Source organism: Oncorhynchus gorbuscha, linkage group LG26, assembly GCF_021184085.1.
Source record: "Oncorhynchus gorbuscha isolate QuinsamMale2020 ecotype Even-year linkage group LG26, OgorEven_v1.0, whole genome shotgun sequence".
NCBI classification, from domain to species: domain Eukaryota; kingdom Metazoa; phylum Chordata; class Actinopteri; order Salmoniformes; family Salmonidae; genus Oncorhynchus; species Oncorhynchus gorbuscha.
This window is the reverse complement of record NC_060198.1, coordinates 32,580,718-32,600,217: the sequence shown is the minus strand read 5'-3', so window position 1 is coordinate 32,600,217 and position 19,500 is coordinate 32,580,718. Positions and strand designations below refer to the sequence as shown.

Sequence of the window (19,500 nt, the reverse complement as noted above, 5' to 3'; positions counted from 1 at the left end):
ATATGTGCTTTCAAATCAAACAATAAAAAGATTAATGAATTCCAAGTAAAGCTCATATTATTTTATTTTAATTTCCCTAACCCTGTTCTATAAGTCATTCCCAATGTCTCTCCCAGGATAGTGTGCAGATCTAGTCCATTGTAATTCCAATGCTGCTCCACTCTTAATTCAGTAGCCTCCAGCATAAAGAGAGCCGAGTAGAGCAGCAGACCTATCTCTGCTCATGTCCGCAGACCCTGAGACACAGACGGTAGAGTAGGAGGGGGTCACAGAGCACACACCCTCCCATCTCTCAGGTCCCTCAGGGTACCATCCCAACCCAGATTTTGCCTACTTGAGACATTGCAAAAGTACAGATGAAGGGATATTATCTGGCCCTAATGGGTTAATGTACACAAACTTCAGTCTTCTTCAGTCTTCCACCCTCTCAGAACCAGGTGTCCCCTGATGTTCTCACGTAGACAATAACTCTACATTCTCCCTCTGGCCACGCCCCCCACACAATAACCTCCCCTCCCGCTGATGGCTTAACTTTACCTCAACTGCTTCTCCTACTCCATAAGTAATACTTAATGGCCTCCCATGCCATTAGGTTCATCCTCTCTCTCTTACTTTAACAGACACCCCTCTGTCTCCCAAATATAACAGTCTTCTTTCTGCAATTAAGCAATGCTTCCCCTGAACATTCCTTGCATAAAACAACTGTAAAGATCCATTGTCACCCCAACCCCATCTTTCAAAACATCCCATGAATCATTCCTCAGGCTGCAAAAAAAAACCATCCCTTCGACATCCTTATGACTAATACCCGTCAATGATCAACATACTCTTTAGCATTCTCTCTGCTCTGCTCTCTCTGAATAGCCTAAGTGAGTGAGATGCCAGCTCATGTGTCCCATGTTGAATGGCTGTGGGTCAGGGCTGTGTTGACCTGGATGAGGCTGGTACTGGGGGAGAGATTAGAGGTTGGCCTTGTTCGCAGGCCCGTTCTGTTCCCAGGACCCAGGAGAGATCCAGGGGGCCAGTGTTCCGGCCCAGTTCCCCCAGCGTGGGAGAACATAGTGTGGGAGCTTGGGGACGGTGGTCAGCCCCTAATGCCTCTATTGCTTCCAGATTGCCTTCAAATTACTGTTGGTGTTGTTTACACACGTGCAGAGCCACGGACACAAGAATGTGCACGTACATACTGTACACACACACACACACACACACACACACACACACACACACACACACACACACACACACACACACACACACACACACACACACACACACACACACACACACACACACACACACACACACACACACACACACACACACGCACACACACGCACGTACACACGCACGTACACATACTAAAACAATAATTTAACTGTCCACAAGTCTGAATGTATTGTCTGGGCTCTATGTGGGCAGTTTGTGTGTTTTCTTTTGCCTCGTCTCACAGTTAGATATGATCCAGCCCAGTGTTTATGTGTGAACAACATCTGACCGTGTCTGTCTGTCTGTCTGTCTTGTCTGTCTGTATTAGTCATTGTATTATTGCAGTGAGTAATCAGGCCTCCTTAGAAAACATGCAGAGTTTTGGTGTTGTTTTGGCTAGATGTTGGGTTGCTATCAAGCATGTCTTAAAGAGCAGTTTTGATATTGATCGAGGAATCTCATGGATAGCTGGAGAGATTGGAAAGGCTGCCTTAGTTAGTCAAGGTCTGCCTGTTGTAGATGCATTTCCTCCTTTCTAAGGATTGTATTCAGATGTTTTGACATCGGTTGCCCTGCAGGCTAGTAAGAAGCTAAGTATTTCTTCTTGTTTACTGTAGTGAGGTGAGGTGTAGTCATATTCAGTGCAGTGTGTGTTGTTGTTGTTGTTGTTAGGGGTTCAAGCGGCGAAGCTGTTAATACCCTATTGTATTTCTTCTGGTTCGTTATTATCATACCGTATTCTTCCCCCAAGAAAAATAACGTGCAAATTCCTGTGAGATGGTAAGTCTATCTAGGAGGACACAACTTGGCATGATGGTAACGGCCCGTGGGTCACAACCCTCTCTTGCAATCCCATGCCAATTGGCCACATTGTGGCACTATAACAAGCGATTGAAAATGCTAAATCATGCTACTCAACAGTTGTGACGGAGAGTCATGAAATTTGGTGCATAGGTCCCACTCCTCACAAAGGAACACATTTTCCTCATGGACCTATAAGGTCCGCCATGATGCCTTTCCCCACATTTAGAAGGATGTGAAAACACTTAAAACACTACTCCTCTGGTACTGAATGACTAATCTGCACAAAAATGTATATATGGCATCTATGGAACAAGCTCTCTCAATGCACAATTTTTCAGTCTAGTATGTCAAACATCATGGCAACTGCTGACCAATAAACATTCACATGGACCTGATCTGGCACGTAAATACATATACATCCGTATTGTTATACAACTTGGTACATAGGTTCCAAATATGGTTTAGACTCAACATATACAAGCACATTTAGATTGACCGCATGGTGGCGCTATTTTTATTTTACCTTTAGTTCACTAGGCAAGTCAGTTAAGAACAAATTATTATTTTCAATGACGGCCTAGGAACAGTGGGTTTACTGCCTGATCAGGGGCAGAACAACAGATTTGTACCATGTCAGCTCGGGGGTTTGAACTTGCAACCTTCCGGTTACTAATCCAACGCTCTAACCACTAGGCCACCCTGCCGCTATAATGGGCACATATTTCTATTTCTCGATCTGTTTGACTCAGAGTGGTGAAATTTGGCACACATGCTCAGGGATATTAGTCTAGCTAGCGTATAAAAGATGGTTAATTTTGGCCACACTGTGGCACTGTTGGACAAGAAAAACATTAATGCAAGCTCATTGGCTCATAGCAGCCCTATTGTTTGAGCTAGAGTCCTGTAAAATGGAAGAAGCCACTTATAGTGGTCAATATCATAAAAAATAGTTCAAAATACAGTAAACTCATATAGCATGATCTGATTGATTTTTCACTCACATACCTGCAAAGAGTGGTAAGGAGTACAGAGTACAGTTCATCCTTGGGCAATGTGTCCAATTTGTCTCGATGGTGGCACAGTGGGCCCACAGCTTGAACCCCGGAATTGCTGCTTGCAGCTCTATTCATTGTTGTTGTTGTGTATAAACCTGTTGGTCCTATTAGCCCAGAGAGATACAGACTGTATAACAATGCTACAAAGGAGTGTTTGATGACTCCTAGTTCAGGCCAGTTCTAGACAGTGTTTATGGAGTGAGAGCTCATTAGTGGAGAAGAGGTGAAGCCTGTTCGCTGTGGCTTTAACAAGGTCTATATAATAAGGCCTTAATTGGCTGCTATGAAAGGGAAAAGGGAAAAGAGAATACCACAACGGAATCTATTCAACTATTCAGCATTTAACCTAACCCCTCTGAATAAATACCAGCTAACTAGCACCACAGTGCAGGCCTGGGCACCATAAAGCAAGCCCCCACTTCCAATCCTATGTTAGTCAATGGAGCAGCTCTATTGGCTGAAACGTTGGTATCAAAGATCCATTACATTGTATACAGAGCATCCAATAGTACTAGCCTGTTGGAGATTCTTCTTTCTTCAGTGGAGCTGAGCCTGTGTGTCGCTATGGGAACTAGACAGCACTGTGTGACTGTGACCTGATGCTGTTTGTTGGTTTTTATCATCAGCACTTCAGAGCAGGAACTGTATTTTTTATTTAACTAGGTAAGTCAGTTAAGAACTAATTCTTATTTACAATGAGAGCCTCCTGGGGAACAGTGGGTTAGCTGCCTTGTTTTTACCTTGTCAGCTCTGGGATTTGATACAGCAACCTTTCAGTTACCGGCCCAATGCTCTAACCACTAGGCTACCTGCAGTCTCTCTCCCAGACTGTGGTCTAAGTCATCTACACACGTATTCTCCTGAGATATTTGCAGCCACTGTAATGTGCTGATAGGTGGATAAGGATGACTCCATGTCTAAAGATGTGCTCTGTGGCTCTGGCTCTGGCTCTGTACTGTAATGCTGTACATCTGCTGTGCAGGGACAAAGTAGTTACGAAGCTGACCAGCCGGCCGGCGCCAGCTAGGCGGAGCAGGGGGGGTACAGTACCAAAGGTGGAACAGGGCCTTTGATCTTTGGCTGAGAATCTCCCTCTCTCTCTCTATTCTCCCCCCCTCTCTATTCTCCCCCCCCTCTCTCTCTCTCTCTCTCTCTCTCTCTCTCTCTCTCTCTCTCTCTCTCTCTCTCTCTCTCTCTCTCTCACTCTCTCTCTCTCTCTCTCTCTCTCTCTCTCTCTCTCTCTCTCTCTCTCTCTCTCTCTCTCTCTCTCTCTCTCTCTCTCTCTCTCTCTCTCTCTCTCTCTTCCCTCTCTCTCTCTCTCTTTCACACTCTCTGAAAAGGTGTGGTAGAATTTGATGTTAATTGGGTTTTTCATCTCTGGAGCATTAACTGTTGTGTAACCTAGTAGTTTATGTTGGCTAAATACTGGCCTGAGATCTGTGCTCGGTGAGATCTGAGTGAAGGACTAATAAAAAGTGCTTGGTAATGAGTTGGGGACCATTTAGCTGGGTGTGCTATCGTGTGTGGACTCAGTGGGACCAGAGGGAGACTGGGGGGGGGGGGGGGGGGGTTCTGTCTGTGTGTTTATGTGTACACACACTCTGGCCCTCCGGGGCAGCCTGGGGATGTGAAGGGGTGTTTGAAATGGGAGTGTGACGGAAGTATTTGACTGTTATGTGTACACTCAGCACCCTGCTAGAAGCCTGGGAACAGAGGGGTTGTGGGAGCAACAGTCACAGTAGTACTGGCCATTTTATACACACACATTTTATACACCGTTTCACATGTGAAACAGCTTTAGCTCTATTAAACACATTCTCTTAGCGGTATGGCAACATCCTACAGAGCATTCTGTTTCCCAGCCATTTTCAGCCTGGTCCTCCGAGGCCGTCGCAGTGCTTCTCATAGACTGTCAGAGTGATGTGCTGATCCTTTCTGTCCCTGTATGTTTGTCTGTGAGGTTAACATGATGCTTATATGTTTTTCTGTATGCTTGTCTACCTGCCTTTCTGGTGTATAAATATGTGTGTGTGTGTGTGTGTGTGTGTGTGTGTGTGTGTGTGTGTGTGTGTGTGTGTGTGTGTGTGTGTGTGTGTGTGTGTGTGTGTGTGTGTGTGTGTGTGTGTGTGTGTGTGTTTTCCAGGGAGAGATCCAGCAGTTGTTGATTCTGGAGGACGCCCAGGCGGCGGCTGACTACTGCCTGCACTACATCCCTGACTGTGACTCTCCCCTGTCCTACAACAGGCAGGCCCAGAACCCTGAGCAGGTCAGTTCTCCAGCCACCAGGGGGAGACACCCTCTGACATACACACATACTCACACAGTACACACACACTATTCAACTCCCCCTTCACCTGTCTTGTTTTATTATCAGGGATTCATCCACCCAAAATATCCTCTTCAAACTGTAACAGTTTTTCTTTATTTCGGTCCTCTTTTCTCTCGATGTATTTCTCTCTCTCTCTCTCTCCTTTCTCTTTCTCTTTCTCTTTCTCTTTCTCTTTCTCTTTCTCTTTCTCTTTCTCTTTCTCTTTCTCTTTCTCTTTCTCTTTCTCTCTCTCTCTCTCTCCTTGTAACGACGTTCGTCTGTTGAAGAAAGAGAGTCGGACCAAAATGCAGCATGTTGGTTACTCATGACTTTAATGAAAGAAACGCGGTACATGAAATAACTGATACTAAATACAAAGTGAAACTCAGGCTACCTAAATACGGTTCCCAATCCGAGACAACGAGAGTCACCTGACTCTGATTGAGAATCGCCTCAGGCAGCCAAGCCTAACTAGACACACCCCTAATCATTCACAATCCCAATAATACAAAAACCCCAATACGAAATACAACAACAAAACCCCATGTCACACCCTGGCCTGACCAAATATATAACGAAAACACAAAATACAATGACCAAGGCGTGACAGAACCCCCCCCCCCCTAAGGTGCGGACTCCCGGACGCACCTCAAACATATGGAGGGTCCGGGTGGGCGTCTGTCCATGGTGGCGGTTCCGGCTCGGGACGTGGACCCCACTCCATTAATGTCCTTGTTCCTCCCCTTCGCGTCCTGGGATAATCCACCCTCTCTGCCGACCATGGCCTAATAGTCCTCACCCAGATCCCCACTGGACTGAGGGGCAGCTCGTGACTGAGGGGCAGCTCGGGACAGAGGGGCAGCTCGGGACAGAGGGGCAGCTCGGGACAGAGGGGCAGCTCGGGACTGAGGGGCAGCTCGGGACAGAGGGGCAGCTCGGGACAGAGGGGCAGCCCGGTACTGAAGGGAAGCCCAGTACTGAGAGGAAGCCCAGTACTGAGAGGAAGCCCAGTACTGAGAGGAAGCCCAGTACTGAGATGAAGCTCAGGCAGGTAGTAGGCTCCGGTAAATCCTGGCTGGCTGGCGGAACTGGAAGATTCAGGTTGACAAGCAGATCTGGAAGATTCTGGTTGACTGGCAGATCTGGAAGAGACTGGTTGACTGGCAAATCTGGAAGAGACTGGTTGTCTGGCAGATCTGGAAGAGACTGGTTGTCTGGCAGATCTGGAAGAGACTGGTTGTCTGGCAGATCTGGAAGAGACTGGTTGTCTTGCAGATCTGGAAGAGACTGGTTGTCTGGCAGATCTAGAAGATCATGGCTGACTGGCGGATCTAGCTGCTCTATGCAGACTGACAGCTCTGGCTGCTTCTTACAGACTGATAGCTCTGGCTGCTTCATGCAGACTGACAGCTCTGGCTGCTTCATGCAGACTGACAGCTCTGACTGCTCCATGCAGGCTGACAGCTCTAACTGCTCCATGCAGGCTGGCAGCACCTTGCAGACTGGCAGCTCCTTGCAGACTGGCAGCTCTGGCTGCTTCATGCAGACTGACAGCTCTGGCTGCTTCATGCAGACGGACAGCTCTGGGCTGACTGGCGGCACTGGCGGCGCTGGGCAGACTGGGAGCACTGGCGGCGCTGGGCAGACTGGCGGCGCTGGGCAGACTGGGAGCACTGGCGGCGCTGGGCAGACTGGCGGCGCTGGGCAGACTGGGAGCACTGGCGGCGCTGGGCAGACTGGCGGCACTGGCGGCGCTGGGCAGACGGGAGACTCCGGCAGCGCAGGAGAGGAGAAAGGCTCTGGCTGCGCTAAACAGGCGGGAGACTCCGGCAGCGCATGAGAGGAGAAAAGCGCTGGCTGCGCTGAACAGGCGAGGCACACTGAAGGCCTGGTGCGTGGTGCTGGAACTGGTGGTACTGGATTGAGGACATGCACAGGAAGCCTGGTGCGGGGAGCTGCTACCGGAGGACTGGTGTGTGGAGGTGGCTCTGGATAGACCGGACCGTGCAGGCGCACTGGAGCACTTGAGCACCGAGCCTGCCCAAGCTTACCTGGCTCGATGCCCACTCTAGCCCGGCCAATAGGAAGGGCTGGTATGAACTGCACCGGGCTATGCTCCCGCACTGAAAACACCGTGCGCTCCATAGCATAACACGGTGCCTGCCCGGTCTCTCTAGCCCAACGGCGAGCACAGGGAGTTTGCGCAGGTCTCCTACCTGGCATAACCATACTCCCTTCTAGCCCCCCCCAATAATTTTTTGGGGCTGCTTTTCAGGCTTCCAACCGCGTCGCCGTGCTGCCTCCACATACCAGCGCCTCTCCGCTTTAGCCGCTTCTATTTCTTCCTTGGGACGGCGATATTCTCCAGGCTGAGCCCAGGGTCCTTTCCCATCTAATTCCTCCTCCCATGTACAATTCTCCAAGTGGTGCAGCCTCTCCCACTGCAACTGCTCTTCACGATGAACAGGGAGAGTTGGCTCAGGTCTGAACCCTGACTCAGCCACTCTCTCTCTGCGCCGCCTTCTCTTTTTTATTGACTCCATTTGCCTATAGCCCTCTTCGCATTGCTGCAGCAAATCCCAGGCGGGCGCCTGCACTCTCTCTGGGTCGGCCGCCCACCTGTCGATTTCTTCCCACGTCGTATACTCCATGCCTCTACCGTCCATAGCGTCCTCCTTTCGCTCCTGCCAGTTTACACACTGCTCGGTCCGTTGTCTGTTGAAGAAAGAGAGTCGGACCGAAATGCAGCGTGTTGGTTACTCATGACTTTAATGAAAGAAACGCGGTACATGAAATAACTGATACTAAATACAAAAAACAACAAAACGGAACGTGAAACTATTACAGCCTATCTGGTGACCACAACACAGAGACAGGAACAATCACCCACAAAATACAAAGTGAAACTCAGGCTACCTAAATACAGTTCCCAATCCGCGACAACGGGAGTCACCTGACTCTGATTGAGTATCGCCTCAGGCAGCCAAGCCTAACTAGACACACCCCTAATCATTCACAGTCCCAATAATACAAAAACCCCAATACGAAATACAACAACAAAACCCCATGTCACACCCTGGCCTGACCAAATATATAACGAAAACACAAAATACAATGACCAAGGCGTGACACTCCTTTCTCTCTCTCTTTTCTCTCTCCTCTCTCTCTCTCTCTCTCTCTCTCTCTCTCTCTCTCTCTCTCTCTCTCTCTCTTTCATATATGTATGCAATGAAATAATCTGTTCTACAGTAGTTGATGATGTGGGTTTCTGGCTGCTAGAAACCAGGTTGTAATTCCATCTGTAATTGGTGAACAGGGACACTGTAGATGCTAACATGACACACACAACCTTACAACCTCAGTAAAACTGCAAATGAACACAAAGACATGGATTGCATTCTACACCTTCAATAAAACTCAGATGGTCCTTGATCATAATTTGATTATGGAACAGAGAGTGTATTTGTCTGGACTGCTTTAGAGTTGAACTCACATAGCGATATTTCCAGTTTGAGTTCTCTCTATGCTGACTCAGTCAGGGCTCAAAATTTCAGAGATACAGTTTCATGTTGAGGCTTTGTGCAGGTCCTGACTACACAGCACAGTGCTGGCTGCTACAGCTGCTTCCTCAGCCACTTGTTTCTCAGCCAACAGATAAAACGATGAACAAGCAGCATGCATACCAATAAGGTCTGCCAGAGACCTGCCCTGCCCTCTGTAGCCCAGCCAATCCCAGCCTTGGCCATTTACTGTATCACATGATTTATCACTACCCAGTCTTCTCGGCCTAAGGGCCCTGAACACACCACTCAAACACAGGGAGGCCAGGCCACAGAAGAATGAGACATCAGTCAGCCAGCATCAGAAGGAGCTCCTCACTCTGTCTTTGATAGTGAGCCAGCAGCAGAGTGGTGGATCTCTACCATGGCAGTGTTGAGCTGCTTCTGCTTGAACACACACAGCCAGGGGCCCCGTAAATATCACAGGATATCACCACTTTGGCTCTTCCCCTCTTCACCGGGCCTGCTTGGGCAATGGGATACACTTGGGAGAGATGAGTTACATTATGATGTATGTGTGTGTCTTTATGTTTGAGAAAAGTGTTTTGGAGGGAGGGAGAGAGGAAAAGTAAGAAATATTGATTCATGCGGCCCGCAGGGAGATCCTGTCAGGGTCTGTGAGAACAGTGTTCTATGTGTAGCCTCCTACGCCTGGCTGTGTGTCTGGGTGTGTCCAATTCCTGGCGCTGCTCCTGGGACTGTCCATCAGTGTCAATCAGACGTAGAGCGTGTTGGCTATTCTAGATCTACAGCTGAGAAACCTGCTCTGTGTCCAAGACCTTGTCAGCATCACTCACTCTACTCACTTTATATCCTCCTCACACTGACCCTGTTTACAAACCATCACAATCTCCTCATCAACGTATTTACCAGAGCAGATCGTCAACAACGTTCTCGTACAAAGGCCTTTAGTAATAGTGACAGATATGGATAAGAGTTCAAAAAAGACATGAATGACATGTATGTTTACATATTTTAACAGCCCAACAGGGTCATAAACACACTGACCCCTGACCTCATGAGAAAGTATGTCCTCTCTGTTGACAGACCAGTGGTAAACAATGATAAATAAACAGGGGTCTTGATCTATGCCTGGCCCTACTGGATGTGTGCATAGTGTCTCTCTTCTCTTGGCATGTTATGTTTTAGGTATTTCACCATGTTGTTGTTTCTCTTGTTCCTGCCCCACCTCCTCCCTTCCCCCCCCCTTCATAAAAGACCTCTCAACTTAAACCTGATCCCATGATACAAAGCAACGAGCCAATGAGACGCTCCAAAAAAGACAGGAAAGGCAAAAAGGACAAAAAGAAGCGTGACAAGAAGGGGAGGGGCAAGAAGAGAAAAGAAGGAGAGGCGGGCCCAGAGGAGGAGGGTTTCATCCAGGTGTCCACTGTTTTGCCTGAAAACCAATCCCAAGAAACCTACTATCCCACTGAAAAGCCATCTACGATGGAACTGTTCACTCCTGAAGCTGTCACCCCATCTGAAGCCCCTGACCAGACCACCATTATCCCAGAGAGGCCCACACACAGGCCTGACTCTGACATTGAGGACCCCTCCGTGGTGCCCAGTGCACTGCCTGAGTCAAAGGTCACTGAGGAGGTAGACTGAAAAGTTACAATGCAGCTCCCCTACCCCTCCATCCCATCCCTAACAGAGCACTGACCCACTCTCCCAGAATGCCTCATCTACACCCTCTGTCAACCTGCTCCTCTCCTCACTATGACCTCTAACCTAACCAGCACTACCCTAATCACCTCCTCCTCTTCCAGGACTCACAATGGAACATGGAGAATCCCTGCATCCCTCTAGATCTAGATTAAGTAGAATATGCAGACAATCTAGAATTTAGACTGTGTTCTACACTGTGTTATGACACATAGACAACTGTGACTCAATTGTCGCAGTAGTTGTTTATGGGTTGCAAGACATTAATAGGAATCTAGTTGTGTGGATAACACTAGTTCTGTCGTTAGTAGTACCTGTAGTTGAACATACATATCTGAGTAAGTGGTATGTATGAGGTGTTGTGTGTTGTAGTTTTCTGTGACGTCTCCTTGACCTAAGCTATACATGTATCCAAAACGGTATGCCTCCTGTGTTGCATTCAGTCTTTCAAAAGTTGTTTTGTCAGCAAATATGTTGGTAAAAAAAAAAGTCTCCATGATTGAACGAAAGCTTATCGTTTGCTACTTTTGCTAATTTGCTGAATTAGCTCATTTTCTTACTCTGGCTGTAATGGCTGTCACAGTCCATGTTATGCTGCCATCACTACCTGGTTGTGAAATATTCCATCACCATAGAATGATTTAATAACACACACTGAGGCTTGCTACATGTATGACCTGCCTATTCCCATAACCAACACCTGTGCTGCTAACTAGCTTAGCAAACTGTACGCTGTGATAGGCTGTGTGAAATGGAAGCCCTGGGCAAACTCAGTGGACTGGGCAGACAGACAGACAGACAGACCATAATGTTTCCCAGTGTCTCCGTGGTTTCTGTTACCATGGTTCTGACCTTAAACGCTCTGGCGTTGTGCAGGAGGAGAGGCTGGACAAAAAGCCCCAGATGGAGGAGTTTGACGACAACTTCTACGGCGACCTGTACGATGACCTCGTCGTCTCCATGGTAACAGTGGGTCCCAATATCAGCGAGGACGAGGTCAGTTGAATTGAGATTTTGATGTACTGTATATGTTCATATGGTGAAGCTCAGTTTTAGCAGCACCGTCATGTTCTGTAAGCAGCTCAGTTTTAGCAGCACCGTCATGTCCTGTAAGCAGCTCAGTTTTAGCACCACCGTCATGTTCTGTAAGCAGCTCAGTTTTAGCACCACTGTCATGTTCTGTAAGCAGCTCAGTTTTCTGTAGCACCACCGTCATGTTCTGTAAGTTCTGTAAGCAGCTCAGTTTTAGCACCACCGTCATGTTCTGTAAGCAGCTCAGTTTTAGCACCACCGTCATGTTCTGTAAGCAGCTCAGTTTTAGCACCACCGTCATGTTCTGTAAGCAGCTCAGTTTTAGCACCACCGTCATGTTCTGTAAGCAGCTCAGTTTTAGCAGCACCGTCATGTTCTGTAAGCAGCTCAGTTTTAGCACCACCGTGTTCTGTAAGCAGCTCAGTTTTAGCACCACCGTCATGTTCTGTAAGCAGCTCAGTTTTAGCACCACCGTCATGTTCTGTAAGCAGCAGTTTTAGCTGTCATGTTCTGTAAGCAGCTTAGTTTTAGCAGCACTGTCATGTTCTGTAAGCAGCTCAGTTTTAGCAGCACCGTCATGTTCTGTAAGCAGCTCAGTTTTAGCACCACCGTCATGTTCTGTAAGCAGCTTAGTTTTAGCAGCACTGTCATGTTCTGTAAGCAGCTCAGTTTTAGCACCACCGTCATGTTCTGTAAGCAGCTTAGTTTTAGCAGCACTGTCATGTTCTGTAAGCAGCTTAGTTTTAGCACCACCGTCATGTTCTGTAAGCAGCTCAGTTTTAGCACCACCGTCATGTTCTGTAAGCAGCTCAGTTTTAGAACCACCGTCATGTTCTGTAAGCAGCTCAGTTTTAGCAGCACCGTCATGTTCTGTAAGCAGCTCAGTTTTAGCAGCACCGTCATGTTCTGTAAGCAGCTCAGTTTTAGCAGCACCGTCATGTTCTGTAAGCAGCTCAGTTTTAGCAGCACTGTCATGTTCTGTAAGCAGCTCAGTTTTTTATGTGGTCAATGTCATGTGGTCAATGTCATGTGGTCAATGGCACCATGTGGTTTACTGGCATGTTGTGTGGACTCGTAGGCTGTAGAGTATGAGGACATAAGTAACGAGACAGAGAACCAGGAGTATGAAGAGTATGAGACATACGAGGACGGATATGGCTTTGCAGAGCGAGAGGGGGATGATACCTGGGATGGAGAGGTAGGACTCATCAATTATTCAGTTCAACTGTATTCACTCAGAGACTGCTGAGACTGCTGTACATGACCTACAACTGCTGTACACACAGTAGGTCATCAATCACCTCACACGTCTGTTCATGTGTCTGTCCGTCTGTGTCTGTCTGTGCCTCAGGCCAGTGGCAGAGCACTGAAAGGAGAGAAGGGAGAGCCTGCCATCGTTGAACCGGTGAGCTTGAGTATTCAGACATAATATTGCTCATGGAAATCCATTTTAGGCCCCTAAGATTTTTATTTTAGGATATTTCTTTCAAGTCGGTGTTTTGTTCATGTAATCTTTATGACTCAAAAAAGACTATATGGAGTATTTATGTTGAAATATCTCTGGTATGTACTGAATGTGTTTATATCTCATTGGCATATCTCTGTGATGTTGTGCAGGGTACACTGGTGGAGGGAGCAGTCGGCCCCCCAGGACAGGAGGTAAAACCCCTGCTCCAAGTCATTACCACTACATCATATTACATTGATACTACATTGATACTACATTGAAACTACATTGATACTACATTGAAACTACATTGATCCTACATTGATCCTACATTGATACTACATTCATAACTATTACTCCGTTGTATTGCCCACAGTGTTACTACATTGATACTACATTGAAACTACATTGATAGTACATTGATATTACATTGAAACTACATTGAAACTACATTGAAACTACATTAATACTACATTGATATTACATTGAAACTACATTGAAACTACATTCATACTACATTTAAACTACATTGAAACTACATTGATACTACATTGATACTACATTTAAACTACATTGATACTACATTGATACTACATTGATATTACATTGAAACTACATTGAAACTACATGCATACTACATTGAAACTACATTGATACTACATTGATACTACATTGATATTACATTGATACTACATTGATATTACATTGAAACTACATTGAAACTACATGCATACTACATTGAAACTACATTGAAACTACATTGAAACTACATTGATACTACATTGATATTACATTGATACTACATTGATATTACATTGAAACTACATTGAAACCACATTGATAGCTATTACTCCATTGTATTGCCCATATTGATACTATGGACCAGTGCTGATTGACTGTGTGTTTACTCTCCAGGGTATTCCAGGTGGACCAGGACCAATGGGCCCCCGAGGACCCAGTGGAGACCCAGGTGATTTGGTGAGTATCCACACCCGTGGAATATTGACCCATAGTGGACTGTCCTCTGGGACAGTATGACCACATTTAGGGTCCACAGGGACTGTCCTCTGGGACAGTATGACCACAGTTAGGGACCACAGGGACTGTCCTCTGGGACAGTATGACCCAGTCAGGGTCCACAGGGACTGTCCACAGGGACTGTCCACAGTTAGGGTCCACAGGGACTGTCCTCTGGGACAGGGTGACCACAGTTAGGGACCACAGGGACTGTCCTCTGGGACAGTATGACCCCAGTCAGGGTCCACAGGGACTGTCCACAGGGACTGTCCACAGTTAGGGTCCACAGGGACTGTCCTCTGGGACAGGGTGACCACAGTCAGGGTCCACAGGGACTGTCCTCTGGGACAGTATGACCATAGTCAGGGACCACAGGGACTGTCCTCTGGGTTTGACCGTAACCACAGATTGACCACAGCCTACACAAACAGGTCAGGTATGCTGTGACCTCACTGTGGTCTTGACCGTAACCTTCCTGGGCTTAAGGGCCTAAAGGACTGGTGATGACTCATGTGTGGGTTCGACCTAATTCTCTCTGTTGGACTGTGTGTGTGTATGTGCGTGCCTTTGTGTGTTTGTGTTCCCTCCCTGAAAACCGCCTCGCTCCCACAGACACAAACCAACAGATGCTCAGTCGTCTCTAGTGATCTAAAGGATTTTTAATGATGTTGTTGTAGTTGAAAAACGTGGAGGTCTTCTAGGTTTCACCTCAAATCAAACACATCAAATCAGATCATCAAACAAACTCTTTCTTCTTTCAAAGCAGATCAGAAGCAAATGTATAAACAGTTCCATAATCCTGCCTGTCTACAGTATTTCATCTTCATTGTTTGTTATGCCTTACAGTATACAACAGTATTCTCAGTGTGACAGATACGGCAATAAAGGTTCCTATTGAGCCTTTGTCTCTGCTGCAGAGAGTCTAGGTGATTGTCAGTTTGGGACTAGCTCTAATTCTTTATGAGGTGCTTATGGGTACATTAGGCTTCTGATAGGGGCATCAAGCGGACAATCATAAACTGTTTCCCCTCCTCTCTAGAGACAAGCTAATTGATATGAAACAAAGAGTGAGTGACATTCCCTCTGGAACTGAAGCAGAGGTTGTTTTAACAGAGATTGGATTTTAGGGATCATTCTCATGTGTTTAGCCTTATATCCACATTGGAACACTCCCACTGTACATACGTGTGTTTACAGGCCTGTACTGTACATACGTGTGTTTACAGGCCTATAATGCACATACTTGTGTTTATCGCTCTGTATTGTACATACTTGTGTTTACAGGCCTGTACTGTACATACGTGTGTTTATAGGCCTATAATGCACATACTTGTGTTTACAGCCCTGTATTGTACATACTTGTGTTTACAGGCCTGTACTGTACATACTTGTGTTTATAGGCCTATAATGCACATACTTGTGTTTATCGCTCTGTATTGTACATACTTGTGTTTACAGGCCTGTACTGTACATACGTGTGTTTATAGGCCTATAATGCACATACTTGTGTTTATCGCTCTGTATTGTACATACTTGTGTTTACAGGCCTGTACTGTACATACGTGTGTTTATAGGCCTATAATGCACATACTTGTGTTTATCGCTCTGTATTGTACATACTTGTGTTTACAGGCCTGTACTGTACATACGTGTGTTTATAGGCCTATAATGCACATACTTGTGTTTACAGCCCTGTATTGTACATACTTGTGTTTACAGGCCTGTACTGTACATACTTGTGTTTATAGGCCTATAATGTACATACTTGTGTTTATAGGCCTATAATGCACATACTTGTGTTTACAGGCCTGTACTGTACATACTTGTGTTTATAGGCCTATAATGTACATACTTGTGTTTATAGGCCTATAATGCACATACTTGTGTTTATAGGCCTATAATGCACATACTTGTGTTTACAGCCCTGTATTGTACATACTTGTGTTTACAGCCCTGTATTGTACATACTTGTGTTTACAGCCCTGTATTGTACATACTTGTGTTTACAGGCCTGTACTGTACATACTTGTTTTTACAGGCCTGTATTGTACATACGTGTGTTTACAGCCCTGTATTGTACATACTTGTGTTTACAGGCCTGTATTGTACATACTTGTGTTTACAGGCCTGTACTGTACATACTTGTGTTGTTCACTGTATAAACCCTCATACAGTCATGACTAGTATCCTCCTCCCTCTCTCTCCCTCTGTCTCTCTCAGGGTCCTCCAGGACGTCCTGGTTTAGCTGGGGTTGATGGGGTACCTGGTCCTCCAGGAACAATGCTGATGTTACCAGTAAGAATGAGATAAAACTCTCACTATTTAAACTTCCTTCAGCTGAACACACTCTCATGTTCAGTTCCCATTGACTATGGCTGAATCCCAAATCACTCCCTTCCCCTCTGCCCACAATTTGAGCATTCACGCGCACCTCCCCCATTTGCACAAGTGTCCAATAGCTGAGGGAGAGAAAATGATCGAAGGTGTAGGGGCTAATTAGACCCTCAGATCGCAGGGCTGCAGGCTTCAGGGCTGCAGGCTTCAGGGCTGCAGGCTTCAGGGCTGCAGGCTTCAGGGCTGCAGGCTTCAGGGCTGCAGGCTTCAGGGCTGCAGGCTTCAGGGCTGCAGGCTTTACTATCCTGACACGCACTGAAATATTTTAGTAGCATGTGCAATCTCATACGAAAGAGATGTGCCCGATTATATGCCACATGCATCTGATTGAACTCTTACTGAGGTTTATATCTTGTAAAACGACAGGAGGGATTTGTTCATTTGAATTTCATGCTGTTTTATTATCTCAAAGTGAAACATGAGTTGCATCATTCAGGTCAAGAGTGCGCCCAGGGAGAGCCCTCCGAGGGAGTTGGTAGGGGTGTGGGGGGTGGTTTGGGGATTCCCCACATGTGAAGCTGTCCTGAGGGAGGGCAGTGACAGCTCTGAGCCACTAGGTGGAGCTGTGAGATTGAATGCTGATGAGGCCAGGTTAAATCTCCATCGTGTATTCCCATAGACTTATACTGAGTGTATTTAGGTTGATCACTCTACCCGTTTCTCATGTAGTTCCAACATGGTGGTGATTCTCAGAAGGGGCCTGTGGTGTCGGCCCAGGAGGCCCAGGCTCAGGCCATCCTGCAGCAGACCAAGGTAACGTCCACCTGTCCACTACAACTATAACCTGGAACATCATTACTGCTTTTACATTACAAATGAGCCTTAACTTATCTAACCATGTCCTTCTTACCCTTGTTTATTCCAGATGTCGTTGAAGGGACCCCCAGGTCCACTGGGTCTTACAGGGCGACCCGGCCCACTGGTAGGATACCCACCTAGTTCAAACCAAAGGCCACAATCTTAAATTCTACCTTATTCTCTATCTACACCTGGCAGATACTCCCATATCCACAGTCCACCACAACCACATTGACCACAGCCCATTTTGTCTCCATGCACATACAAACACTCAGCAGTCTGATCATCACTATTGTGACCTAACAGGATTTTCTTTATATGTCCTTGTTTGGTTTGACTGTCTTTCATCTCGGTGTTTAGGGTCTTACTGGTCCCTCTGGACTTAAAGGTGACGCTGGAGATCATGGCCCCAGGGTAAGAGGATATTCTATTTTGACTTGCTACCACAGAGCAGTCAAGGTCCATTTAGATTTTGATGTATCCTGCTGGTCTCACTCTCTCTCTGTCCCTCTCTCTGTCCTCCCCTCTCCCTCTTCATCTCTCTCCTCCTTCTCTCCCCCTCTCTCGGTCTATCTTTCTCTCTCTCTCTCTCTCTCTCTCTCTCTCTCTCTCTCTCTCTCTCTCTCTCTCTCTCTCTCTCTCTCTCTCTCTCTCTCTCTCTCTCTCTCTCTCTCTCTCTCTCTCTCTCTCTCTCTCCTCCCTCTTTCTTTGTCTATTCTCTCTCTCCGTCCCTCTCTCTGTCTATTCTCTCTCCTCCTCCTCTATTCTCTCTCTCTCTCCCCCTCCTCCCTCTCTCTGTCTATTCTCTCTCTCCTCCTCCCCTCGCTATGTCTATTCTTTCTCTCATCCTCCTCCGCCCCTCTCTGTGTCTATTCTCTCTCCTCCTCCTTCCCCCTTTGTCTATTCTCTCTCTCTCATCCTCCTCCTCCCCTCGCTATGTCTATTCTCTCTTCTCCTCCTCCTCCTCCTCCTCCTCCTCCTCCTCCTCCTCCTCCTCCTCCTCCTCCTCCTCCTCCTCCTCCTCCTCCTCCTCCTCCTCCTCCTCCTCCTCCTCCTCCTCCTCCTCCTCCTCCTCCTCCTCCTCCTCCTCCTCCTCCCCCTCTCTGTCTGTTCTCTCTCTCTCCTCCTACTCCCCCTTTCTCTGTCTATTCTCTCTCTCTCTCCTCCTCCCCTCTCTCTGTCTATTCTCTCTCTCTCCTCCTCCTCCCCTCTCTCTGTCTATTCTCTATCTCTCATCCTCCTCCCCCTCTCTCTGTCTATTCTCTTTCTCCTCCTCCTCCTTCTCCCTCTGTCTATTCTCTCTCTCATCCTCCTCCCCCTCTCTCTGTCTATTCTCTTTCTCCTCCTCCTCCTTCCCCCTCTCTGTCTATTCTCTCTCTCTGCTACTCCCCTCTCTCTGTCTATTCTCTTTCTACTCCTCCTCCTTCCCCCTCTCTGTCTATTGTCTCTCTCTCATCCTCCTCCTCCCCTCGCTATGTCTATTCTCTCTTCTCCCCCCTCTCTGTCTATTCTCTCTCTCTCCTCCTCCTCCCCTTTCTCTGTCTATTCTCTCTCTCCTCCTCCCCCCTTTCTCTGTCTATTCTCTCTCTCTCCTCCTCCTCCCCCTCTCTCTGTCTATTCTCTCTCTCTCCTCCTCCCCTCTCTCTGTCTATTCTCTGTCTCTAATCCTCCTCCCCTCTCTCTGTCTATTCTCTTTCTCCTCCTCCTCCTTCCCCCTCTCTGTCTATTCTCTCTCTCTCCTCCTTCTCCCCCTTTCTCTGTCTATTCTCTCTCTCTCCTCCTCCTCCTCCCCTCTCTGTCTATTCTCTCTCTCTCCTCCTCCTCCCCCTTTCTCTGTCTATTCTCTCTCTCTCCTCCTCCTCCCCTCTCTCTGTCTATTCTCTCTCTCTCCTCCTCCTCCCCTCGCTATGTCTATTCTCTCTCTCCTCCTCCTCCCCCTCTCTCTCTGTCTATTCTCTCTCTCCTCCCCCTCTCTCTGACTATTCTCTCTCTCTCCTCCTCCTCCCCCTTTCTCTGACTATTCTCTTTCTCTTTCTCCTCCTCCTTCCCCCTCTCTGTCTATTCTCTCTCTCTCATCCTCCTCCCCTCGCTATGTATATTCTCTCTCTCCTCCTCCTCCCCCCCTCTCTCTGTCTATTCTTTCTCAGGGTCCCCATGGTACCCCAGGTCCTGCAGGACTCAACGGGAAGTTAGGAAAGAGGGTGAGAC

The 19,500-nt window shown here is 47.2% G+C and overlaps 1 protein-coding gene across 1 annotated transcript in view; it reads left to right on the top strand.

Annotated features, from left to right (window-relative positions):
* The window catches only part of col5a3a (collagen, type V, alpha 3a), an 86,753-nt gene that overhangs the window by 25,482 nt on the left and 41,771 nt on the right, over positions 1 to 19,500 (top strand). Inside the window, exons 5-16 of the mRNA XM_046330591.1 lie at positions 5,212 to 5,334; positions 10,155 to 10,538; positions 11,481 to 11,600; positions 12,715 to 12,834; positions 12,988 to 13,041; positions 13,254 to 13,295; positions 13,999 to 14,061; positions 16,321 to 16,395; positions 17,164 to 17,247; positions 17,360 to 17,416; positions 17,653 to 17,706; positions 19,440 to 19,493. Of these exons, the coding sequence (XP_046186547.1) occupies positions 5,212 to 5,334; positions 10,155 to 10,538; positions 11,481 to 11,600; positions 12,715 to 12,834; positions 12,988 to 13,041; positions 13,254 to 13,295; positions 13,999 to 14,061; positions 16,321 to 16,395; positions 17,164 to 17,247; positions 17,360 to 17,416; positions 17,653 to 17,706; positions 19,440 to 19,493 (1,230 nt within the window). The remainder of the gene's footprint in view (positions 1 to 5,211; positions 5,335 to 10,154; positions 10,539 to 11,480; positions 11,601 to 12,714; positions 12,835 to 12,987; positions 13,042 to 13,253; positions 13,296 to 13,998; positions 14,062 to 16,320; positions 16,396 to 17,163; positions 17,248 to 17,359; positions 17,417 to 17,652; positions 17,707 to 19,439; positions 19,494 to 19,500) is intronic.